Raw genomic sequence first — 27,724 nt, 5'->3', positions numbered from 1 at the left:
TTACGTCAAATTTTAGTTTTTTTCTTTTTTCTTTTTTAGTTTGGCCATTTTTCTTCGAGCGGCAAGCCTAGTCAGATGTATCGACCCGTATTTTTTATAGTTCTTGCCCCCATCTGCATTGGGGTGAGTTTTAATGAATTTTGGAATTTTTTGGCTGTAACAGAAATTTCTGAAGGGAAAGGTAAGCAATTTTCTTACAATTTTGTTAATCAATCGGTAAATCAGGCATTTGAGCTGGTGGTTGTGTTGTATTCAATGCCTGATACTTATGATGCTCTTCAGAGGTGAATAATTCCTCAAAGACCCCCCCCCCCCATGCTTTTAAAAGTCAGACATATATTAAGGCTTCAGGCGCCCCTTTCTTTCCAACCACGACAATATTTATCTGAGGTACTTTATGCTAGCTGATACGCAAGTATGCACCTCTTTGCATAATTAAACTCTTTGCTTGACTTCAATCAATAACAACCGAAAAGAAATAAAGAAAACATAATTAGCGTATAAAAAGAATATTTTTATATTTTTTATAAATTTAGAATTCATTTTGAAACATATAAAAATATAAAACTGAAATTTGCACAAAATGTTATAGAAATGTTTTTATTATAGTTTCAAAAACAAAAGTGGATTCTGACCATCTTAATTCTCTCAAATATATCCAAGTAGTTGTGTGGTAAATATTAAATTAAAGTTTACATTAAAAATTTAATGAGATGGATTTGCCTGTTTTTTATTGCATAACAAATCAAATCTTGGTGTAATGTTTGAAACTTTTGGATGTAAGACCTCTTCAACATTTTTGATTGCTGAATGATATCGGGATTTAATGTGTGTTAAAGCTAAGAAAGAAACTTCACATAAATATGTGATGTTGAATGACAAAAGTACATTTAAAGCCATATTGGCGATTGTGGGAAATTCAGTTCTAGTTCCAATCCAGAATTTGGTCAAGGGCTTTTTTTTTAAATTGTAGTTTTAAGTTTGAGTCACATGAAAGCTCAGCAAATTCCTCTTAAGCTTTAAGTGGCAGATGATCAATCTTGCTTAAGCCACTCCAAACAGCTTTTGAATCCAAACTATTTTTTTGTAAATCAATATTTAATATAAAATATGTCTGGAAATGTATTTCTAGTGCTTTTACAATAGTTTTTTTTTATAAAAGTTTTACAACAAATTTCCTCAATTACAAAATTGTCAACACTGGAGAACATTTTCAAATAAATTTTTTTCGTCCCTACTTTTCCAAATGCTGATCTTTTTAATAAAACTTCCAATTTTATTGTTTGAAGTAAATACATTGCAATTTTTTCTTTGGGGAGACAAGTTAAAATCATTTAACTTTGCAAAAATATCTGACAAATAGCACAGCTTGGATAGCCACAAGTCATTTAAAAAAAAAAAAACAGCAAATTCACATTTTTGTTCAGTTAAAAATATTTTGATCTTGTCCTTTAATAACAATAATCTTTTTCTACTTAGACCTCTTGACAGCCATCTTACTTCTGCATGTAATAACAAAGTTGTGTAGTTGGAATTGTATCCTTACAGAGACTTGAAAATAAGCAACTGTTAAGGGCATGGCTCTTAATAAAATTTATGACCTTAACAGTATCCTGAAGCACATTGTTCCATTTTTGTGCTATCAATCAGTTAAGAAGCACCCAAAGGATTTTTAGATGGTGGGTTTGTAAGGTCCTGTCAGTTGCAAAAGGGTTAAACTTGGAAATGGTTAATACAATGGCATATGGCTAATATTTCATACAATGGCTAAATGAAAATAACATTTAATGTTTATATAGTTTCTTTTAAATAACACTTAAAATTTTGTTGACAATATTTATCAGGATTATTTCAGTTTTAAGAAATTGACAAAAATAAATCTATATTTTTTATAAATTTCTATAACATCTTCTGATTCATTGTAAATCTATACAATGAAAGATATTATAATGATCAGAGTAGAAATCCTGGCATAAACAGTCTTTCCAAATCAGAAGATTTTATGATATATTTATCAATGATGATTGTTATTTTTCTTTATAACAATAATTTTACATGTTAAAAAACATTTCTTTTAAATTGTATTTTTATCACTCGTGCCCCCATAGTTTAAGAAGCCCTGGACTAGATTTTTAAGCCTATGAATGTTTTTACACTAAATTTGGGAAATGGATTTGCAGATCTTTGAAATCTCATAAATTGGGTTGAGCAAAGTTATGAAGCTGAAAACAGTTTCCTTATACTTTGTTCAAGCAGATGAACTATTTTACATGTTTTACTTTTTAAAACATAGATGTTTGAAGGTCATCCAAAGTCAGTGCCCTCTAAAGGGGGGAGGAGCAGAGGCAAGTTCTTCAAAATACCTTCACAGGACATATTTTAGTCTGTAGGCTAGACCCATCCTTGAGTTTCACTTTCAGAACTTAACCCTTTTCCAAGAGGGCCCTGGCCTCTGATGACCTTTAAAATCTTTAGGTTATAAAAGTGAAACCTTGCAAAATTGAGCTTCTGCTTAAATAAAGTAGGCTACAACAAAACTCAGCTTCATAACTTTGCCTAAATTTTGAAAATACCATCAATACAGCTTAATATGCTATGGTTAAAAATTCTATGCTACTGAAATAACAGGAATTACATTTTCAGAACTAAAACCAGAGAAAAAGGAAACTGGTAACTGAAAATTAGCCTAATGTAAAATGCTGTTTTATCAAAACTTCAATAGGTATGCCTGTCAAGTAATTAAATCATTGAGACTTAAAAATCAGAAGAGAGTTAACATGGAAGGTTCGCAATAGGCTAGCCTACCTTCCTAGAGCATGTATATGGCCCTAAATTCATTATTGAATGTTCTATTTTTCATAACCCCTTTTCAAGATAGCAAAAAGCAGCTATACTAGAAACTGGTCAATCAAAAACCTAATGGGAGGCAAATAGCCTACATAGCCTATTTTAATGTTTGACATGTTTCTTTAATAGCTTAAGAGACCAATTAGCCTCCTTAGCAAAATTGCAATACCAAGTAAAGAAAAAGCAGACTGAAAATTCAAGTTCTACTGGTTTATCAATCTTATTTGTGAAAAAAAAAAGGATTTAGGGCAGCCTTTGATTTCTGAATGGCCTGTTAGTTATGTGCATAGCCAACAAACCTGGACTGGTTTCTTCCAAAATAAATGAACAAATCAGACAGAGAAGATCTCCATCAATTTTCCTGCATGTAATCCCATTCCAAATGCTACCTTACATTGATTACTTCAAATAAGTTTAAGTAGTAGGCTATAAGCTTCACAACCATGAACTTAGTTTTGATCATAATCCTTTCTTATAAGAATTATACAGCGTTTGCGCTCAGGTTTTTAAAAATTTGAGATCAAGTCTTAGAAATTCAAGGATTTAGGGGAATTCCGGCACAAAATTGAATTTCAGTGATCACGCGAAGGTTCTAGATTTTGTTGTTTTTGTGTAGATGAATTAGTTTTTATCCAAAACAAGGTATTTACTGAATAAAACTAATAAGAAATAGGAAGATTCTTTGCAAAAAACAAACTTGGCTTGGACACTGGGCACGTGCAAAGGAGGGCGAAGCTAGGGTTTTAAGTATTGAGAGATATAAAGAATAAGCCAAAATAATTTCCAGTCGCCATTAAATTACAGCTCGGATAGCATTAAACAGTTATGAAAACTCCTACCTCGCCCATGAAAAACTTTCGGTACAAAGCTCTGAACTTGGCGATTCCTCCGAGGCTGCGCTCCGACACACAGATCGTACTACAACATCCATAGGTGGGGACGCAATTTCGCATACACAACTTAGATACTAGTATTGGTAATCTAAGCTGTACTGCCGGTTTCCTGTCTCCAGCCGCTAGTATCGCTACCACGCACTGTGTCCCAAAAATAAATCAAATTTTCATAAGTGTATTGGTATCTAAGGTGTGCTTTAAATGGCTCATAGAACTGGTTGTCCAATGTTTAGCACTTTTGAAAACGCCAAAGTAGCTGTCCTTCTCTCTTGCAAGAATAAAAATCTATTCCATCGAGGATAATCAGCCAGCTTCGAAGCAATAAGGATTCCGAAGAATGGATTCGAGGTGTTTTATGCCATTATCTTATCAATCATAATTATGCCTTAAGAGGATAAGCCATTATCGACGGGGAGGAAATAATCATTTTTATACAACTCTGAAAAAGAAAGCCCAGCTGTACTTTCACACAGAATGCCTGCCTTGTTTTTACGCTAATAGGCCCTGGATCTCAAGTCTTTCATCATAACTTGTCCAAGTTTTATTCTTACCAATCAGTTTTCTTATGTGTGTGAACGACCATAAAATAGCTTTAGTTTTGTAGTCAGGCTCAGCGGGCTTTACAATAGCATAGATTTTTTTAGGAACTCATGGGCTTTCACAAAGTAAATAATAGAACCAAAGTATAGGATTGGAAACTTTAGCTTTAAAGGGATTGTGCTGAAATGCCAACAAAACTTCAAAAATGTTTTAGAGTAAAAATATGGCTAGAATACATTATGATACTTTAACGATACATTTAACTTTAGCTTATATATACAATATCTTTGTTACTTTGTTCTTTTAGCCTGAAAATGAGGCTTTTAATTGCATTTTTTAGAAATATGACAAAAAAAGCATATATAGGTAATAACCCCAGACAGAACAACCATATCTGCATTAATACTAAACTAATAAATATTCTTTGATAGATAGACAAGAACTTAAACCCAGAATTACTGTTATATATAAACAGAGTTTGGAATGGTGAATCGTTTAATATATCCATCTGATAAAATCATCGGATATTTGGTTCATTATTCCATAAAATAAAGCTATAAAAGTCACACTAAAAGAATTTTTGTCTTTTTGTAGTTTACCAAAAACAAAACAGGTCTTAATTTCTTGGAAAAAACGACTTATAACCAGAAAAACAAGAGCTAAGATTTCATATGGCACTTGTGACAAGGTCAGAAGAGCCAGCAGCCAAAAGCTCATATGGCATGAGCTCTGGCAACATCCTAAGAATCAATAAATTGCTTTAAAAGGAAAAGCAGAAGCTTAATGTCGGTCGGGAGTTAAAATAAGTACTTTGAGTCAAGAGATCCTTCTAAATATCAAGATTCATTAAGATCCGATCACCCACTCGTCGGTTAAAAATACCTCAATTTTTCTAATTTTTCTTCTCCCTTCAGCCCCCCAGATGGTCGAATTGTGGAAAAATACTTTATCAAGTCAATTTCTGCAGCTCCACACCTATAAATGTTAATCGTCCTAGGACGTCCAGAAGTTCAGGTAGTAGAGTAAGAAGTAAAGACTACCCGTTTTTAAAATATGAACCTGAAAAAAGCATAGACTTTACAAGAAAACAGTATGGAAAGAATAACCGAATTTTTACTTTCGGCTATAATATACAATTCTTTACATAATTCCTAATTCTTTATTCTGGGGTCACTTCTGTTTAAAACAAGAACTCCCCGAATTTGAATATGATTTATAGCTTAATCTTTTCTCATCAAGAGGGGTAGAGGGGAGGGGGCTGCAATTTTTACGGTAAGATGTTTATATGTAGGAAAAGTTTTGAATGAATAATCTAATTCTACCACAATTTTTAAGTCACTTGGTAATAACCAAGTGACATATAGCGATCGTATATTTTGTCGGTCGGTCGTTCTGTCCGTCCCGGTTTTGCTAGTTTAGGCACTTTCAGATAAGCTAGGATGATGAAATGTGACAGGTATATCTGGGAACAGACCATATGAAACTGACAATAGTCGTTTCCTTAATTCGGCTGCCAGGGGAAGGGGCGAGTGGGGGACGGTTAATTTTGAAAAAAAATTAAAAAAGGGAGGTATTTTTAACTTACGAGCGGGTGATCAGATCTTTATGAAATATCGTGAAATATAGAAGAATGTCGTGTCAAAGAGCTATTTTTTCAAATCTCAACCAGATCCGGTGTCATTGAGGGGAGCTGGAGGGGAAACCTGAAATCTTTGAAAACCCTTAGATTGGCGGGATTAGGATGAAACTTGGTGGGAAAAATAAGTACAAGTCCTAGATGCAGTAACAGGTCTGCTCTCTTTGGGGATTTGGGGGAGAGAATGCAAAGTAAAACGTAAATGATTGAATATGCAAACAAGCTTCAAACGAACAAAATCATTACGAATAGGAGTTTAGAAGCCTCCTCCTTCCCAAACTGTGAAAATCTCAAACCTACAGCGTCAATGGTACTTTACCAGGAAAATTCACCATTTGAAAATTTGTTGAATTTTATTTATTTAAAAATTATTTACTTTTCTTTTTCCATCTTCAAATGCATTCCCCCCTCCTCCCCTCACTATTACTACTCAAGTTTAATCACCGATATAGTAGTAGTAGAACAATTTTATTAGAAATAAACATTACTTAATCAATCCCACAACATAAGCGAAGCTTGCGAGGCTGTGCTAAATTCAAAGAAAATAAAGAGACAACATGGAGAATAAGAAAATATGGAAAATGAGACCATATACTGAAATCAACAAAAAAAACACTAAAAAACATAAACAATACACTACCTTACGTCACCTCAAGACAAAAATAAAAACCATAAATATTACAAGTGAATAACCTATGTAAAATCTATCTCTGTTAATCTGTTTCAAAAGCACGCCTACCGAGCAACTCCACACGTAAATCAGATTTAAACTGGCCAAGGCTACCTATTTCCTTGATATCTATACTCAGTTTATTTCAAAGTTTTGAAGCTCTATAAATAAGTGAAAAAGAAGACCTACTTAAAACTAATCAAGGAACCTCAGTATTACCTCGCATCCAAGTAATGTGGTGGTGAAGACCAGAACTCTCACAAAATATTACTGCGAAAAAATCAGGAAGGCTGTCACTGTAATACTTGTATATAAAAATCAACGTATAAAAATCACGTAATCCAGCTGCAGGCATTATATTTAAATCTCTATGCACAGACCTCAAAGACTCATGGTTCCCAACACCACAAAAAGCCCGGATAGGATTATTCTGGATCACACGGATTGGACGAACTATCGAAGGGAAAGTACCAAGCCAAATCGACGAGCAATACAAAATGTACGGGTGAATCAGGGAAAAATATAACAATCTTTGAACATTTGGGGGGAAAATATGTTTTAATTTGTGCATGATAACTAAGTTACGTGACAATATTTTCAAAACTGACTTCACATGCTCTTTAAATAATTGGGTTTCATCAACATTGATTCCGAGGTATATGGTGAATCTTGTTCATTTAATAATTTTTCGCCCCAAAATCATTTCCGTAATCCTTAAATTCGGAATAAAAATTCGGAGATCGAGAGAAAATAACAAAATTTGACTTATCTATATTCAGGGCAAGGTGGTTCATTTTAAGCCATGTACATAACCTGCTCATTGCTGCATTTATCGTTGACATGAGCAGTTGTTCTGTAGGGGCAACATACACCAAGGTTGTATCATCAGCAAATAAGGGCATAGTAAGCTGGGTCTCACTCGTACCTTTGTCAACAAAGTCGTCAATTCTGGGCAGAGCTTTCACAACATGCGGTAGATCATTAATAAAAATTAAAACAGAGTCAGACCCAGTACGGATCCTTGGGGAACTCCCCAATTAACAACATTTTTACTAGACAAAAATCCTTGTAAATTGACATACTGCTGTATATTTTGAAGATAACTGCAAAGCAAACCCAATGTAGCGCCCCTTAATCCATAAAATTTATTTTTTTAATAATATTCGATAATCAACAGTGTCAAACGCCTTAATTAAGTCCAAAAATACACCAGCTACCCTAAGCTTTTTATCAAGAGCATCATTAATTATAGTAGTAATAAATGAAATCGTCATTTCTGTTGTTCTGCCCTTCCTGAAACCAAACTGATTTGGATGTAGAAGTTTTTGACGCCCCAAATGCTCATAAATTCTAATATTAATACATTTTTCTGAAACTCGTGAAACAAGAGGTAATAATGAAATTGGTCTATAATTCCCCAAATCATTCTTGTTACCACCCTTAAAGACAAGAGTTTTTCTTGCAATTTTAAGACTATTGGGGAACTTCCCTTGCTTAAAACAAGCATTAATGAGGGACGTTAATATATGTAAAATGCTTGGAAACGCGGCTTTTAAAACAAGAAGGTTAATGGAATCACTCCCAGCCGAAGAACTTTTCATCTCAAAGATAATCTTACGAACTTCATCATGAGTGACAGGTCTTAGATACATTGATACATCGACAGAAGTACCCATAAAAGTCTCAAGCGGAGGATCATTATCAGAAGCTACTGTAGTACGAGAAAATCGAGCCCCAACAGTTGCAAAATGTTCTGAAAGGGTATTAGAAATTACATCAGGCTCATTTGATTTTAACCCATCACTTGTAGTAACTTTATCAGGCAGAACTGGATCTGTTGAATATATAACGCTTTTAATAATTTTTCAAGTTTTAGCAGGGTTACCACAAGCATCATTAAATTTGAACTCAAAATATTTTTCTTCGCGTTTCTCAAAAGTTTATTAAGAGCATTTCTATAATTTTTATAAACTCTTGTGCAAACTGGATCATTTTCATTCCTTATTGAATCCCTATATAACTGGTCTTTCTTATTTATGCACCGGAGAAGACTAGGTGACAACCACGGCTTTTTGGGCATCTTTTTCCTTGACCTTGTTCGAGTCATTACACAAGTTTTACTCAAAATAGAGATCAATGTTTCATAAAATCTCTGAAAACTTATATTTATATCATCCAGATTTTCAGCTTTATTATTCCAATCAACATTAGAAATCTCTTGCCTAAACTTTTCTAAGTTACCCTGGTTGAGCAAAGGTAACATACTCATTTTCAGTCTAGGGCCTTGCTGCCTCGGGAAACAAACTTTAAAACTTGCCGAAATCCCAAAATGGTCAGAAAAATCAGTAATAATAACCCCTGTGTCTGAAAATTCAGAATTAGAAAAAATATTATCAAGTAGCTTTGCCTTTAAAGTGGTGACACACGTACAAATATTAATAGAGGGAAATGGGTTAAGTCCCATTGATGGGTTAAGTCCTCAAGCATGAAGAATGGGCGCAAACCAGTAGGTCGTTTATCCAAGTGTTCCTCCAAAATATCCAAAAAGGCTGGTATAGACCAGGATGGTGGTCTAGATAGTACAACAACATAAACATCTTTTGACTTAAGCCTGAGCTGAAGAATAAGTGGCTCAAATAACATCTCGTGAAACACTACTAGATCACTTATTACCGAAACCTCGATATCGCTCTGTATATAAGCTCCAATACTTGTCGAAATTGACGATTCCTATGATAAAATGTATACCCTGGAATATTCAAGAGAGCAGAGTTATGCTCATTTAGCCATGTTTCTCTGAGACCAATAACCTGAAAAATGGAAAGTTCACATATCTTGCTAATGAAATTAAAAGATGAATTCAAACCCAGGCAGCTAAGATGGAAAACTCTGAGATCTTCAGAATCACCACCACTATTCCCGGACCTCGAACCATCTTTAAATAGGTACTATGAATTATAAGAAACATATTGACCAGCAATCCCAATATCATAATTCCGGTGGAGCTGCTCCGTAAACATACAACCAAAATCCACAAATGAAGCTTCCAAATTTTTAAGATGGCTATTGTCTGGGGTGCCACGATCACCATTAACCATATTCATACAGTTTTGCAACAAAGTAATATGGCCTTATCTCCACAACAACAGCAAAAAAAAAAAAATCAAGAATCCAACAAACTCTTAGCATTGTACCAAAGCACTTTAATAACACGGTTGTCCTATTTAACAGAGATGCTGGGAGGAAGGGTAGGAGGTACCCAGCATTCCACACCTTTATCCGCCAAACGCTTACGTAACCTAAGTAATTCTTCAAGCAAAACCCGTACACGCGGTGAGACATCATCACTAATAAAAACAGACTTATAAACACCGAACTCTTTCCCTTTTAACTTTTTTGCATTACTTAGAACCAAGAAACGTGCCTGGACACTGTCCCCCCTAATTCTAACAAAATTCTTGGAACAGTGAACCACAGTGAATGGTGGCAACTTGTCAGTTGGGAGTGACAAACCAGCTACAATCGCCTCGGAAACCCAAGATGCAGCCTCATTCAAGCGTACATCATTAAGGCCCCAAAACAGCAAATTATACAACTTGTCCCGATTTTCATCAACAAGAGACTAGGACACAACCACATTCATTTCCTCATTGCATTTCTTAATCAGCTGTGACTGGGCTTTTACAATACTTTGCAGAGCTAGAAATTCCAATTTCACTGTTGCAATATCATTGTCCATATATATAAGCGCCACCCCAACACCTAGTTGGTGGGGGCGCTTCGCGCCCCCCCCCAAGCCCCCCCGCGCGCGTAAGTCGTTACGCGCCATATTGGTTACGCGCCATTGTAGTTGTGTCCCTATGTCCCACCTGTGAATATATATATATATATATATATATATATATATATATATATATATATATATATATATATATATATATATATATATATATATATATATATATATATATATATATATGTTTTTAACTACGTAAAACTTGCGAATATACAACATTCTTTGCTGTCCCATTGTCTGTGCATATAAATAGATTGTCAGGTTTACCGACTCTTGAACATGCAACATATAATGGTCCATGGGAAAACAATCCGTATTCAGATCTATACCTCATGATTCTAATGATTGCCCTTGAGCTTTGTTGATGGTGATTACTAATCGACGATTCCCTGTGTCGCCGTCGTCATTTATATATCCCCGTGTGCCCCCCGGTGTCCCGGTCGTCATTTATATTCCATGTGTTCCGGTCGTCATTTATGTCCCGGTGTCCCAGTCTGTGAATTCTCTTTGAGGGTCCCGGGCGTCATTGATATTCCTTGTGTCCCGGTCGTCATTCGTGTCCCGGTGTCCCAGTCTGTATATACATTCGTTTTTGAATTGGTCGTTTTTTTAGGTTTTAGTTTTCTGCCTTTTTTTTAGTTTTTTTTTAGTTATACCTCATGATTCTAATGATTGCCCTTGAGCTTTGTTGATGGTGATTGCTAATCGAACATTCTCTGTGTCCCCATCGTCATTTATATATCCCCCTGTGCCCCCCGGCGTCCCCGTTGTAGTTGTGTCCCTGTGTCCCGGTCGTCATTTATATTCCCTGTGTCCCGGTCGTCATTTGTATTCCGGTGTCCCAGTCTGTATATACATTCGTTTTTGAAATGGTAAATGATGAAATAAATTTTTGTATTTTTCCCCTTTTTTTCTTTTTAGTTTTTTTTGGTTTTTACATTTTTTAGTTTTTTTAGTTTTTTTTTCTTTTTTCTTTTTAGTTTTTTTTTAGTTTTGTTTTTCTCCTTTATTTTTCTTTTTGTTTCCTTTTTTTAGTTTTTTAACATGATGTCAGCCGACACAGAAACATGACGTCACCTGACACACAGACACACAGACAGACAACTTATTTATATATATATAGATATGTATATATATATATATATATATATATATATATATATATATATATATATATATATATATATATATATATATATATATATATATATATATATATATATATATATAATTTCACAATAGAAATTATGTATATTATATACAAAATACGAAACACCAAACACAAACAAGTAAAGCATTATTAAACGCTACATACTAAACATCCAAAATAAGAAATCTGTGCTTCCTAAGTAAATGATCCCTAGCAAATCCGGATCTTGATGCAAATTTTCTTCGTCTACTGTATAAGTGCCTCTCAAATTTTCAATTTGGCTTATGACGGGCTGCCATTGGCGCGTGGCGAATGGCCAAGGACTGAGGAACTCCAGGAGTCCAGCAGTTGCGGCACTTAGTTGTTGCCTATGGACACAACTACGGACTCGTAGTTCTGTCCGATATATATATATATATATATATATATATATATATATATATATATATATATATATAATTTCTATTGCGCCGTAATTTCTATGGGTTATAGTTATATATATATAACTAATAGAATTTAGTTTTTAAGTTTTTTAGCTTTTTTAGTTTTTTTTTATTCTCTTTTTAGTTTTTTTGTAGTTTTTACCTTTTTTAGTTTTTCTTCTCCTTTTGTATTTTACCTTTTTTAGTTATTTTTCTTCTTTTTTATTAATGCTAAGGCCAAGGATCGAACATGGAACCTTTCGGACCTGGAACATAACGCTTTACCAACTCGAATACATTCGTTTTGAATTGGTATATGATGTGTTCCGGTCTTCATTTACATTCCCTGTGTCCTGGTCGTCATTTGTGTCCCGGTGTCCCTTTCTGTAATTTTTAAATATTTAAACTATTTTAACTACATAAAACTTATGAATATACAACATTCTTTGCTGTCCCATTATCTGTCCATATAAATAGATTGTCAGGTTTACCAACTCTTGAACATGCAACATAATAATTGTCCATGGGAAAACAATCTGTATTCAGATCTATATCTCATTTTTCTAACGATTGCCCTTGAGCTTTGTTGATGGTGATTGGTAATCGAACATTCCCTGTGTCCCCGTCGTCATTTATATATCCCCCTGTGCCCCCGGCGTCCCTGTTGTAGTTGTGTCCCTGTGTCCTGGTCGTCATATATATTCACTGTTTCTCGGCTTATATATATATATATATATATATATATATATATATATATATATATATATATATATATATATATATATATATATATATATATATATATATATATATATACAAATCACAGGTGGGACACAAGGACACAACTATATATACCTGATTATCTATACCTGATTATTCTAATGATTGCCCTTGAGCTTTGTTGATGGTGATTGCTAATCAAACATTCCCTGTGTCCCCGTCGTCATTTATATATCCCCCCTGTGCCCCCTGGCGTCCCCGTTGTAGTTGTGTCCCTATGTCCCAGTCGTCATTTATAGTCGACAAACATGACTTCAGTCGACACACAAACATGGCAGCAGTCGACACACATGTCCCAGTCGTCATTTGTGTCCCGGTGTCCTAGTCTGTAATTTTTCTTTGAGTGTCCCGGTCGTCATTTATATTCAGTGTGTCCCGGTCTGACCTTTTTTTATTTTTTCTTCTTCTTTTGTATTAATGCTAAAGCCAAGGTTTGAACCTGGAACCTCTCAGACCTAAAGCCTGGAACATAACGCATTACCAACTCAGCTACTTCGACTTGAATACATTTACCTTTTGTATTTTTTTTTTTTTTTTGCTTCCTTTTTCTCCTTTAGTTTTCAGTTTTTTCCTTTTTTAGTTTTTTTCTTTTTCAGTTTTTAGTTTCTTTAGTTTTTTATTAGTTTTTAGTTTTTTTGTAGTTTTTACCTTTTTCTTAGTTTTTTTTAGTTTTTTACCTTTTTAGTTTTTTTAGTTTTTTAGCTTTTATAGAATTCTCATTTGTGTTCCGGTCTGTAATTTCTTCAGTCGACAAACGCAACGTGAGTTGACAAAAAACTTCATGAAGGCATAATTATCAATCCTTATAAAGGGAGGGATATATTAACAGGATAAGCTTGTTTTGGTTTTACTTGGTTGTTTTACATTTGCTGGGTTTTTTTTTCATAGGCATGTATTTTGGGGGTGATACTTGACGCGGGGATGCCATGGATATTCTGTGGTAGCCACAACACTGTGCTGGGTAGAGAATTTAGAGTGGCGAAAATTGTGTGTGGCTATACTGTTTGACCTATGTGATTGTATGGATGAGTAGGGTTAAGGCCTCATTCAAGTGCTGGTCTATATTAATCACTAATTTAGGAAAACAGTCTTCCTTTTCTCCTTCTGTCTCTTTTTTTTTTTTTTTTTTTTTTTTTTTGTGTTTGTGCTGTAGCATTGGTGATTTATCTTTTCGTGATATATATATATATATATATATATATATATATATATATATATATATATATATATATATATATATATATATATAGATGTACCGGTGCCCCGGTCTCTCGGTCTTTAATTTTTTCTGTCGAAAAACATGACGTCAGTTGACAAACAACTTCATGACAGCATAATGCTCAATCCTTACAATGACGTCATTCGGCACACAAACATGACTTCAGTCAACAGACACAGAACTTATTTTTTATCTTCTATCTATCTATCTATATATATATAAATAAGTTGTCTGTGTGTGTGTGTGTCGAGTGACGTCATGTTTGTGTGTTGACTGACGTCATGTTTGTTGATTGACAAAATTACACACCAGGACAACGGGACACAAATGACGACCGGGACACCGGGACATCTATCTTCTATCTATCTTCTATATATATAAAAATAAGTTGTCTGTCTGTCTGTGGATCAGGTGACGTCATGTTTCTGTGTTGACTGACGTCATGAAATTAATTGTCGTCATTTTTGCTTTGACGGTGACGTCATTCAAGATATTTAAGACATATGTTCACGTAGAAATCTATTAATGTTTAAGTTTACAATGACTGATGAACTTACAATGGCAAAAGCCGATGAAGATGCTCAAAGAGTCTATGCCAAAAAACTTGCTGCTGATAGAAAAAGTCAGAAAAGAAAGCTTGGATATAACCGGGAATATAAATGACGACCGGGACACAGGGACACAACTACAACGGGGACGCCGGGGGCACAGGCGGGATATATAATTGACAACTGAGACACAGGGATTGTTTGAATAGAAATTACAGACCGGGACACCGGGACACAAATGACGACCGGGACACTGGGACACAGGGAATATAAATGACGATCGGGACACTCAAAGAGAAATTACAAACTGGGACACCAGGACACAAATGACGACCGGGACACAGGGAATATAAATGCTATTTATAACACAGACAATGGGACAGCGAAGAATGTTGTATATTCGCATGTTTTACGTAGTTAAAAATATATATTTATATCTATATCTATTCACAGGTGGGACACAGGGACACAGCTACAATGGCGCGTAACTAATATGGCGCGTAACGACTTACGCGCGCGGGGGGGCTTGGGGGGGCGCGAAGCGCTCCACCAACTAGGTGTTGGGGTGGTGCGAAGCGCCACCCCAACAGCTAGTCTATATATATAAAAATAAGTTGTCTGTCTGTGGATCTGTCAGGTGACGTCATGTTTCTGTGTCGACTGACGTCATGTTTTCGACTGACGAAATTACAGATCGGGACACAAATGACGACCGGGACATAGGGAATATAAATGACGACCGGGACACTCAAAGAGAAAGCGACCGGGACACAAGGAATGTTCGATTAGCAATCACCATCAACAAAGCACCGGGACACAAATGACGACCAGGACACAGGGAATACAAATGACAACGACTGACGTCATGTTTGTCAACTGATGAAATTACATACCGGGACACCGGAACACAGGGAATATAAATGACGACCGGGAACCTCAAAGAGAAATTACAGACTGGGACACCCGGACACAAATCACGACCAGGACACAGGGAATATAAATGACGACCGGGACACAGGGACACAACTACAACGGGGACGCCGGGGGCACAGGCGGGATATATAAATGACGACCGGGACACAGGGATTGTTCGAATAGAAATTACAGACCGGGACACAAATGACGACCGGGACACAGGGAATATAAATGACGACCGGGAACCTCAAAGAGAAATTACAGACTGGGACACCCGGACACAAATCACGACCAGGACACAGGGAATATAAATGACAACCGGGACATAGGGACACAACTACAACGGGGACGCCGGGGGCACAGGCGGGATATATAAATGACGACCGGGACACAGGGATTGTTCGAATAGAAATTCCAGACCGGGACACCGGGACACAAATGACGACCGGGACACAGGGAATATAAATGACGACCGGGACACTCAAAGAGAAATTACAAACTGGGACACCGGGACACAAATGACGACCGGGATACAGGGAATATAAATGACGACTGGGACACAGGTACACATCATTAGAATAATGAGGCATAGATCTGAATACGGATTGTTTTTCCCATGGACAATTATATGTTGCATGTTCAAGAGTCAGTAAACCTGACAATCTATTTATATGCACAGACAATGGGACAGCGAAGAATGTTGTATGTTCGCACGTTTTACGTAGTTAAAAACATATATATATATATATATATATATATATATATATATATATATATATATATATATATATATATATATTCACAGGTGGGACACAAGGACACAACTACAATGGCGCGTAACTAATATGGCGCGTAACGACTTACGCGCGCGGGGGGGGCTTGGGGGGTACGAAGCGTCCCACCAACTAGGTGTTTGGGTGGCGCGAAGTGCCACCCCAACAGCTAGTATATATATAAAAATAAGTGGTCTGTCTGTCAGGTGACGTCATGTTTCTGTGTCGACTGACGTCATGAAGTTAGTTGTCGTCATTTTTGCTATGACAGTGACGTCATTAATGGTATTTAAGACATGCGTTCACGGAAAAATGTTTAAATGTAAAATGACTGAAGAACCTACAATGGCAACAGCCGAGGAAGCTGCTCAAAGAGTCTATGCCAAAAAACTTGCTGCTGATAGAGAAAGTAAGAAAAGAAAAAGTGCCGAGGAATCACAAGAACAGCAAGAAAACAGGCTTGCAGCTGATAGAGAAAGTAAGAAAAGAAAGCGTGCCGAAGAGTCACAAGAACAGCAAGAAAACAGGCTTGCGGCTAAAGAACGCAAAACCGCGCAGTTAGATGAAAATCCACCTGGAAAGCGAGAGTCAAAACATATCAAAACTGAAAATGATAGCGATGATGATTGGGTTTGGGATTTTGACTTGGATAAGGTCATCAATGCCTACCAGATTTAAGTTAAAAAACAAAGGTTCGGCGATATGTACTTCATAGTGACGCTGAAAAATAAAGAAGAAAAAAAAACTGAAAAAATGTAAAAAACTAAAAAGAAAAAACACTCAAAGATAAATTACAGACCGGGACACAAATGACGACCGACACAGATGAAATATAAATGACGACCGGGAACCTCAAAGAAAAATTACAGACTGGGACACCCGGACACAAATCACGACCGGGAATATAAATGACGACCGGGACACAGGGACACAACTACAACGGGGACGCCGGGGGCACAGGCGGGATATATAATTGACGACTGAGACAGAGGGATTGTTTGAATAGAAATTACAGACCGGGACACCGGGACACAAATGACAACCGGGACACTGGGACACAGGGAATATAAATGACGACCGGGACACTCAAAGAGAAATTACAAACTGGGACACCAGGACACAAATGATGACCGGGAAACAGGGAATATAAATGCTATTTATGTGCACAGACAATGGGACAGCGAAGAATGTTGTATATTCGCATGTTTTATCTATCTCAATTCACAGGTGGGACACGGACACAGCTACAATGGCGCGTAACGACTTACGCGCGCGGGGGGGGCTTGGGGGGTGGGGCGAAGCGCCCCACCAACTAGGTGTTGGGGTAGCACGAAGCGCCACCCCAACAGCTAGTAGGGAATATAAATGATGACCGGGACACTCAAAGAGAAAGCGACCGGGACACAAGAAATGTACGATTAGCAATCACCATCAACAAAGCACCGGGACACAAATGACGACCGGGACACAGGGAGTATAAATGACGACCAGGACATAAGTAAAAAAAAAAAACTAAAGAAAACTAAAAAAAAGGTAGAAACTACAAAAAAAACTAAAAAGAAAAAAACAACTAAAAACTAATAAAAAAACTGAAAAACTAAAAAAGGAAAAAAAAGGAAAAAAATGAAAAATAAAGGAGAAAAACAAAACTAAAAAAATAAAAATAACTATAAAGGTAAAAACTACAAAAAAATAAAAAGAAAAAAGAAAAAAACTAAATTAAAAAAAGGTTAAAAACAAAAAAAAACTAAAAAGAAATAAAGGGAAAAAACACAAAAATTTATTTCATCAAATACCAATTCAAAAACTCAAAAACGAATGTATATACAGACCGGGACACCGGGATACAAATGACGACTGGGACACAGGGACTATAAATGACGACCGGGACACGACTACACCGGGGACGCCGGGGGGCACAGGGGGATATATAAATGACGACGGAGATACAGGGAATGTTCGATTAGCAATCACCATCAACAAAGCTCAAGGGCAATCATTAGAATCATGAGGTATAACTAAAAAAAAACTAAAAAAAAAGGTAAAAAACTAAAAAAAAAGACCAATTCGAAAACGAATATATATACAGACCGGGACATTGGGACACAAATGACGACCGGGACACCGGGACACAAGGAATATAAATGACGCCCGGGACACTGAATGAGAAATTACAGACTGGGACACCGGGACACAGGGAATATAAATGACGACAGGGACGCAACTACAACGGGGACGCCGGGGGGCACAGGGGGATATATAAATTATGACGGCGACACAGGGAATGGTCGATTAGCAATCACCTTCAACAAAGCTCAAGGGCAATCATTAGAATCATGAGATATAGATCTGAATACGGATTGTTTTCCCATGGACAATTATGTGTCGCATGTTCAAGAGTTGGTAAACCTGACTATCTATTTATATGCACAGACAATTGGACAGCGAGGAATGTTGTATATTCTCAAGTTTTACGTAGTTAAAAACATATATATATATATATATATATATATATATATATATATATATATATATATATATATATATATATATATATATATATATATATATATATATATTCACAGGTGGGACATAGGGACACAACTACAATGGCGGGTAAGTAATATGGCGCGTAACGACTTGCACGCGCGGGGGGGATGGGCTTGGGGGGGCTTGAATAGATAAATATAGATATTAAACACCTGCTACCTGCATCTCCTTCCGATGATTTTGAAAACAAAAGTGATTTAGATTTTTTTTTTAAATTAATTCTGACCATTTTATATTTCAGGAATGACCTACATGAATGTGATAGAACTGTTTTTCCTCGGTCTGCTGTGTACATTGCATGCAATTGGTTCCGCTGAAATCAATCCATCCCAGGACTGCCATCTAATTTTCATCAAAACGTGCAGCAAAACTTTTAAAGCTACAAGATGCCAATTAGTAATTGCCATGGGCTTTACAAACCGATTACTCACTTTATGGAAAGCTTTTTTTTTTGCAAAGCAAATTTGGAATCAAGAATTCAGCTTGACGTATATTACTCCCTTACTTCTCGACATTGTCGTTCCAAGTGTAAATAGCCTTCCATTTCTCTTTCTGTTTTTTTTTTTTTTTAATATCTTGTATGCATGGTATAATCATTGGATTTTATGAAATGATATCGGTAGCTTATCTTGAAAAAGTTAAAAAGTATTAAAGAATTATAGTTCTTGTTTTAGAAGACGAAAATATGATGGGCTGGATGAACTTTATGGGAAGTATATTTACGTCTGGCTCAATTACTGTGAATAGCAACTGCTTGGTCAGTTTGCTGCCTGGTCAGCAACTGCTTGGTCAACTATCTTCTGGTTAGTTTTTATTTGGGGTAAAATGCTTAAAACTACCCCAAAGAGGCTCACCCATCTTTTTCTTTATTTGAACTGAAAAATCAATCGTTACAACGCCTAGGGCACGTGGTTTGTTCCACCTGTTGTTGAGGATTTCTGAAAATAAACGTCCCTAGTATGAAATATGGCTTTATTCTGTTAACAGGAAATATGACTTCAACTTTCTGAATTCTGCCTAATAGAATGATGTCAAACAATTCAATGAAACTTTCTGAGTCCGATGTATTTGATAAGATAATATTTTTCAAATTCCATTGGGCCGTAGCAACGCACACCCACAAAAATAAAACAAAAAAGCAAGTTCAAATCACAATTTTTCAGCATTTTCGCCTTTTAAACCTCTTTGTTTGTTATCATAAATGTTCCCCACCATGCTGAAATCTCTTTTGCTTGGGTCAAAAGAGGGTAGACAGCAGAGATGCTTCCAAACGAATGCTGTTACTTCACGATCACTCTAAAGGAAGCTTTTCTTCATCCCTTGTCGAAGTTGTAAGTCTGTTATCAAATATGCTGTCAATTCAAACTGCTGTTCCTCCTCTCCTTTTTTGGATACAGGGGTAAAACTAGGATTTTAAGGTTGGAGAAGGGATTTGAAGATTGTGTCCAAAAAATTGTCCAAAAATTGCCGAAAAATTTTGACTCACAAGCTAGATATCAAATGTAAATGGTTTTTGGAGGTATCGGCACCGCATACCGAACTTCCCCCCTTTCCACTCAGTGAAATCCCCTCCCTTAGCTATGCCCCTAACTAGATAGCACGATTTTAATCGAATAATTCGTGGATCTCTTACCCACGCAAGTGAATATTCATCAAACCAAACGTATGATTTATTGTGTTTTATTTAGTTGTTTTGGTAAAAATTGTACGTTTGTGAGCTCAGCATTTATTTCGAATATTGATGCACCAATTGTGAGTTGACATGTAGGTGTGCATTGACAACAAATTTGCTTTGACTTCATTTGACTCACCTGGTTGACTTTGCTGTTGGCTTCATTTCTAAGGACTGGACAAGGAAAAATTAACACAAAAATCTCTTACCATTTTCATGATAAGTCGTGCATAAAAAAAAGCTTGTTTTTGTCTGTTTTTTTTTTTTTTTTTTTTTTTTTTTCGGATATCCGATTATGACACTAACTTCAATATTGGCCTGATATATCGGTCGGGCTCTAAACCGTTTAGAAGCACCTACTTTCTTCTCATGTATTCGCTTACTCCCAGAAATCTATCTAGCATTCTTCAAACCTCCAGATAATTTGACTTAAAAACACCGAACCCTTGTTAACCTGATTGTATTCTCCTAACGTTTCAATGTTCTAACCAATCTAGCACTCTTGAAAATGAAACTTCTGTAGAAAATCTACTTGTATTACCCCTGAGCCAAATGAATTCTTTAGGCTCTAAATTATCTTAAAATCTGTTTGCTGAACTAAACCGTACTTGTTCCATTTTGGCATAACCTCAAGCTTCTCACCTATAATGAAGATTTGCAACTTCTTTTATCTGAGTGAGTCTTCTCTGAATTTTCACATGTACTACCTGACCTAAATTACTTCTCAAAAGGATATTTATTTGCTTATTACCCTTTCAATTACAATCTTCTGAATGCTTAGACATCCCTATTAGCGTGCAGACTTTATGCCCAAATAAACAACCTATTCTTTAACCTCTAGCTCTCATGTACTCCAAAATAAAGTTAAAAATAACTTGTTTTTTGTATTTGAAGTAAGTGGCAACATTGATATTCAAAATAAACGTAAACCCAAAGAAGAGAGGGAGTCAACCTTGTTCTCAACAGCTTCGCCCGGAAAGCGCTACTGTCATTTACACCTATCTCCTCACGTTTACTGACAGCGAGAATAGACAGCAAGCATAGGAAGGTAACTGTTCTTACCTGCTATGCACCGACAAATGAGGCCGAGAATGGAGATAAGGACTACTTCTATGCAGTGCTTTTCTTCATGCTCTCCTCTGTGTCGCCAAACGACTACCTCACTGTCATAGGTGATTTCAACGCCGTTGTTGCTAACAGTTCTGACCTATATGATGCGGCTGTTGAACCTTTGACGGTTGACACTCTGAATGAGAATAGAGAGCAGCTGTTCCATCACCCACGCCCTATCAGTCATTAATACATTGCTCGTGAGAAAAGACATTGCGAAGCTCACATGTAACAACATTGACGGCAAGACAAAAAGATGCTCGACTACATTTTGCGACGACGCTGGCATTCGTCTGTACAGAACTGCCGCTCATACAGAGGTGCTGAGCACAGCAATACTGACCATCGTCTTCTTTCTGCAAGGATCAAACTTGGGCTGATGGCCAACAAGAATAACTCCTCTTCCTCCAAGAAGATAGACACCTCTCGATTGAAGCAAGATCCTTTGGTTCGTAAACGGTATATGGTTGAGGTCTCTAACCACTTTGAGCCCTTCCAACAGTGTTCAAAAAGTGAGTCAGCGTAGAATATTTTCTAAGTTAATGTTCTCACTGCAATTACAGAAGTTGTGGGCTTGAAGTAGTGAAAAAAAAATAGCGGATTAGCAGCCAAACGTTCGAAGGGATTGAGCAGCTACGGCTAGCGAGACTACGAGGAGATATCACACTCTAAAGACAGTTCAACAAACAGTGCAAGTCTATGTTTCACAAGGACAAGAAAGACTTCATTGGAGGCAAAGCCACTGAGCTCGAGCAAGCTTCCCAGAGACATAGGTGCAACATTCAAGATCTTGGTTGAGCTGACTGGGCAACACTCCATTGCGTCCACAAGCCGGAAAGTAGCGTATGGAGAAACCATGTACGATCAGTCCCAATGTCTTGGTATATGGAAGAAACACTTCGATATACTGCTCAATTCACATCCACCTGTTTGCATTGACCTCGGGCTTGTTGCTGCTGCTGCAAAAACTACCGCTTCCACTGACGGCGACGAGTTTTCTCCTGAGGAGATCAGATCAGCCGTAAAGAAACTTAGGGATAATAAAACAACCGGCCCTTGTGGCATCGCTTCTTAGCTACTCACAATAGGTGGGCCTGCAATGATATTCTGGGTACAGATAGTGTTCAGCATTATCTGGCACACAAAAGTTAGACCATCAAACTGAAAGAAAGGAATCCTTGTGTCGGCGTTTAGTCAGTGTGTCAAGGGAGCAAGACGGACTGCGGGAACTACCACGGTAACACCCTACTGTCTCTTCTTGGAATGCTGTTTGCGATGCTGCTGCTGACACGTGCAACAAGTTCCCTGCATGCTTTGCGTTGCCCCTAACAAACCGAATTCATACCAGGAAGATCGACGACAGAACAGATTGACACGGTTTGATAGATCGTTCAGAAGACAGTGGAATTTAACAAAAAAAAAACCTACATAGCTCCCATTGACTTTAGTTCTGCCTTCGACACTGTTGAAAGACCGTCCATTTGGCTAATCCTGAAAGCTAGCTTACCCAAAAAGATAGTAGAGAAAACGCCAGAACATACAGAAAACACACAGAAAACGCCGTCCTCTTTAACGGGAAGGTTTTCTCTTCATTCCAAATACAAAACGGAATATGGCAAGGATGCGTTGCTGTACCTGAGCTGTTTAACTATTTCATCGACCACATCCTGAGCGAGACGCACCATACCCAACCATTCGGCATCAGTTATGCTGGGAGGACTCTATCCGATGTTGATTTCGTGGACGATGCACCTGTCCTTAGTGACAATATCGACCAACTTAAGTCTGTACTCGAGACTCTCTCCTTCACAGCCTCTAGAGTTGGGCTTTATATCAAATGAAAGATAACGAAGATCATACCCAGAGAAAAGACAACATCAGCACCACTCTCAACTGTTAAGATTAACAGCCCAGCTGTTGATGTGGTAAGGCACTTCACATATCTTTGATCAATTATATCCTCTAGTGGCACACTTGAGGCTGAAATCTCGGCCAGATCTGCTAAGGCAAGCTCTGTGTTAAGAGGGCTCCTGAGAGTAGTCCTCCACAAATTGCCACAAAGAAATGAAAATAAAACAGAAGCTCATGAGCACTATCGCTCTAATTGCTGTTTCCTGTATTAATATTTAAATACTGATTTTTATTTTTTAAATGACTGGTACATGTAAATTACATCCAGTAATATAATTTATTTCTTTATTTTTTTTTTAATCGTACCATTTTTATTGTCTCACCTTATTTTAGATAATATTTCCTCCCATTCGATTTTTTACTTTAACATTGAGCTTTTATTCAGAAGATCTTTGACTGAAATTTTTTATTAGTTTTTTTTTCTGATTTAATGCAAAAAATAAAAAAAAATTATTTTTTAAATAAGATAAATTTAACTCACAAACAGTTTGGGGGTGTCCATGTTATTGTCGAAATCGTTTTTTATTTGGTCTTTCAACTATGTTTGACAAAATTGTTATCTTAAGATTTTTACCAGGTTGCTTAGGGGGATAAGCTGCGTGGGAGGGGAGCTATCTACCCTCCAATCTTTTTAATAACTTTGAAAAGACACTGGAAGTTTTAGTTTCAGTTTGAAAGAGTCTTCTTCCGATATTAGAAGACCATTGGTTCGACATGATTACACATGGGGAAAAAACAAAAAACACGCATCTGCGATCTTTATTCCTGCAAAAAATACACAAAATTGATATTTTGCAAAGGGGAGCTTTAAATCACTGGAAGTAGCCTTCTCTGATACGTTGAATTAATGTTATTATTTTATTAAAATCGCTTGATTTTTCGGGGTTGTTCCCCGTTCCGTTGTTCAGAAATCATGCCAATTTTCTTGGATTCTTAGTTTTTGATGCGAAGCATTAAACTTACTGTATTTTATATATCTGGGATAAGGGTAAAAAGTCAATTGTGTCAATTGGTGTCAAAATACTGATTTTTAGATTTTCCGTCACTATTGAGCCACGTCAATTCTGACGCTCAGTTCATTGCCATGAACTGCTAGTTCTTAATAATCATTCATCACGTCATATATATATGTTTTTTTTCAGATAGTCAAGTGGATCGGCGGTGAAACTCGTTCCAAAAACTTCTCCAAAGTAGTTGTAACATTGGAATGGTGTTTGTTTTTTATTTTGGCATGGTTACTGGAATGGTTTATTAAATGTGTCGTTTTCAACGATTCAAAAGAATTTTGGATAACATGGAAAGATCGAGCAAGCGTTTTTTTTTCATGGATAGGGGTAAGTTTCAAGGTTTCAAAAAAAATTCTATGAAGCAATATCAGGAAAAATTGAAAAATTCCAACCCTTTAATAAGTGTTTTATTGATAGCCACATGAATAGCCAATTTTTTTTTTACTTCTTTTTATAATGAACAGAAAATTAATGTGAGATACTTTACCAGGTTTGAGTTCTTCTACCCACAGTCCTCTTTCTTTATGAACTACGTACCTTCAGGGGAAAAACATTATCACAAACATATGCCCGAAGGAATAAAAAAAAGCCAAGTTTTGTCAGATGTAGGAGAAATGTATATTTTATCGCGAAAATAAAACATATAGTTCAACCCACACCTAGTATTTATAAGAAATATCAGGTTTGAAGAATATATTTATTTATAAAAGCTGTTTTTAGATAGAACAGGCTCGGAAGTAGGCAAAGAGAGATTTCTCTTATTGTGTACTTCACAAATCCGTAAAGCGTCCTGTATCTCTCACAAGGTTAGAAAATTAAAAGTTCCCAAATTTTATGCTAAATCGAATCACCCTTATATATTTAGAACTAAAAAAAGAAACAATTGTATTGGATGCAACAGAATTGTTCAAGGAACTATGGAATAAATACTAGAAAATTCTGTATTGCTTCTCTTCAACCCAAGAAAGAAAAATAAGATAGCAATTTAGCTTGACAATTACTAATTTGAATCTTTTTTAACTCCTTGTTATAAATCCGGAATATATAAAAATTGCAAGTTGAGTTTTGTAAACTTTTATTGTCTGGATTTTTTTTCCTTAATTTAAGTTTCAAGTTATTACGAATCATGTTGCATTGGAATTTTTAACTTTTTCGTATATATATATATATATATATATATATATATATATATATATATATATATATATATATATATATATATATATATATATATATATATTAAAATTTGATTTTGAAGTGATTAGTTTCCCATTCCCTGAAAGTAATATAAACTCAAATATCACATATTCAGCGTTTTTCTCACAAATACTTCGTTTTGCAAGGATTTGTAGTAATTATATTGATTTTAAAAATAGATGTAAAATCTTGAGAGGTTTTTCTGCAAATAAATTAACTTGGCAATTTAAAAATTTAGTTTTCATTATAACGAACTTTTAAATAAATACCAAAAGAATTATCTGGAAATACTTAAGGAAATTTTCGGCTAGTTTCGGAGGTTCGCGAAAAGATGATGCAGCGCCATTTATTTTGAATTGTGGTTCTATTAGAGCGTTTTTTTTTTAAATTAGCCACATGGTAATGATTAATTATATAATTATTTAGTTCATACAGGTATTTTGCAAAGTGTTAATATATGTGATTTGGTATATTTTATCACGTTTAGTTTACTAAAAGGTGTGATACAAAAATCACATTTTGTTGCTAAAAGGTGGAATATATCAACAGGATAAATTTTTTTTGGTGTTACTTGGTTGTTTTACTGGTTTTCTTGGTTTTCTTTTTTTTCAAAGGCATGTAATTTGGGGGTTATACCTGACACAGGGATGCTTCGGATATTCTGTGGCAGGCACAACACTTGACTGGGTAGAGAATTTAAAATGCCAAAACCCTATAGGCAAGTGTATTCTACTGATGAGTGTTGGGTTGTTGCCTCTGAATTATTTGTCTTTACTGTTTTTATTGTCTGGTAAATGACAACTTATACTTATTGATGACATGTCTGCCTGTCCATGGATTATTCTTTATGGTTGATAGTGTATGGCTATGCTGTTTGACTTATGTGATTGTATCGATGAGTAGGGTTAAGGCCTCGTCCAAGACTGATCTATATTAATCTCTAATTTAGGAAAACAGTCTTCCTTTTCTCCATCTTTCTCTTTTTTTTAATGTGTTTGTGCTGTTGCGTTGGTGATTTCTTTTTTTTTAATATATTTTTATTGTCAGAGGGATTAATATGATTACCCAGAAAGGATAAACATTAAGGATATGCAGATCGAGGATCAGGGCAGATCAAACAAACAAAGAAATTATATTTTATCGAATATTTGAGGCTTTAATACTGCCCACATAGACAGTTTAGCCTACGAGATAAATAGCGATTATTTATATAAGACAAATAACCCAGCCTTTTTGAGACATGATTGGTTTCAAAACTACCATCGTAAAATCTTTAGCTCATCAAAAGAACAATCAGCAAAAGACAACAATAATCAATAGAACATGTCCCCAATGAAAGGCCCCAGAAGCAGCAATTTTGTTTTTAGTGCATATTAAAATAGAATAAGAATAAACGGGCTTTAGATTTTCCTAGCTTAATATGTTCTCCAAAAGTGGTCTGAATCAACCTCCCCCAAAAAATATTTTTCCAATCCTGAAAATCCGCATAATCAATCAGATATTTCCTGAGACAGGGGGAAGATCTAAAAAGGGACTTTTGCAGAGGAATTGCCGAGGCCAAGCCACCCAAAATCCTAAATTTTCCTGAATTTCTGGGTACTTTCAGTGGGTACATATACTATAATAAAATTGTAAATGTTTTTATTATTACCCCCACCCAGAAAAAATCCTTTGAAGGTGTCTGCTAATGGTAATTTGCAACTTATAACAAGGTTTTTTTGGCTAACTCCATTGATTGATTTTTTGGTTGTTTTTTTTTTCAGGACTGGGCAACTATGGTATTCCAAGGTTGCTTACTATGGTGCAGAATGAGAAGGACATGTTGAGGACATGTTGAGGACATGAGGACATGTTGAGGACATGAAGAGACATGTTGAGGGCATGAATGCCGAGTATTAAGATTTTTATTTTGCTTTTGTATAGTGCAACTTGGTATATATATATGTTTTTTTTAGCTTTTCTCATAAAGCGTTGAAATCTTTTTTTTTTTACAGAACATGAAGGTCCAAATATTTTTTTTGAAAGTCTTAAAGCTGAAGACGTTGAATCTCCAATTAATTTTCGACATTATATCAGGGTAACTAAACT

At 36.0% G+C, this 27,724-nt stretch overlaps 1 protein-coding gene across 1 annotated transcript; it reads left to right on the top strand.

Annotated features, from left to right (window-relative positions):
* LOC136024943 (uncharacterized) lies at positions 1-27,590 on the top strand. The gene is made up of 4 exons (XM_065700537.1): positions 1-181; positions 18,981-19,267; positions 24,575-24,766; positions 27,400-27,590. The coding sequence occupies exons 1-4, from the start codon at positions 76-78 to the stop codon at positions 27,460-27,462; spliced, it is 648 nt and encodes a 215-aa protein (XP_065556609.1). The 5' UTR covers positions 1-75; the 3' UTR covers positions 27,463-27,590.
* Positions 27,591-27,724: the final 134 nt, after the last annotated feature.

Source organism: Artemia franciscana, chromosome 3 (genome assembly GCF_032884065.1).
Source record: "Artemia franciscana chromosome 3, ASM3288406v1, whole genome shotgun sequence".
In the NCBI taxonomy this organism is placed as follows: domain Eukaryota; kingdom Metazoa; phylum Arthropoda; class Branchiopoda; order Anostraca; family Artemiidae; genus Artemia; species Artemia franciscana.
Note: the sequence above shows the minus strand (reverse complement) of the source record. Positions and strands in the feature narration are given on the sequence as shown.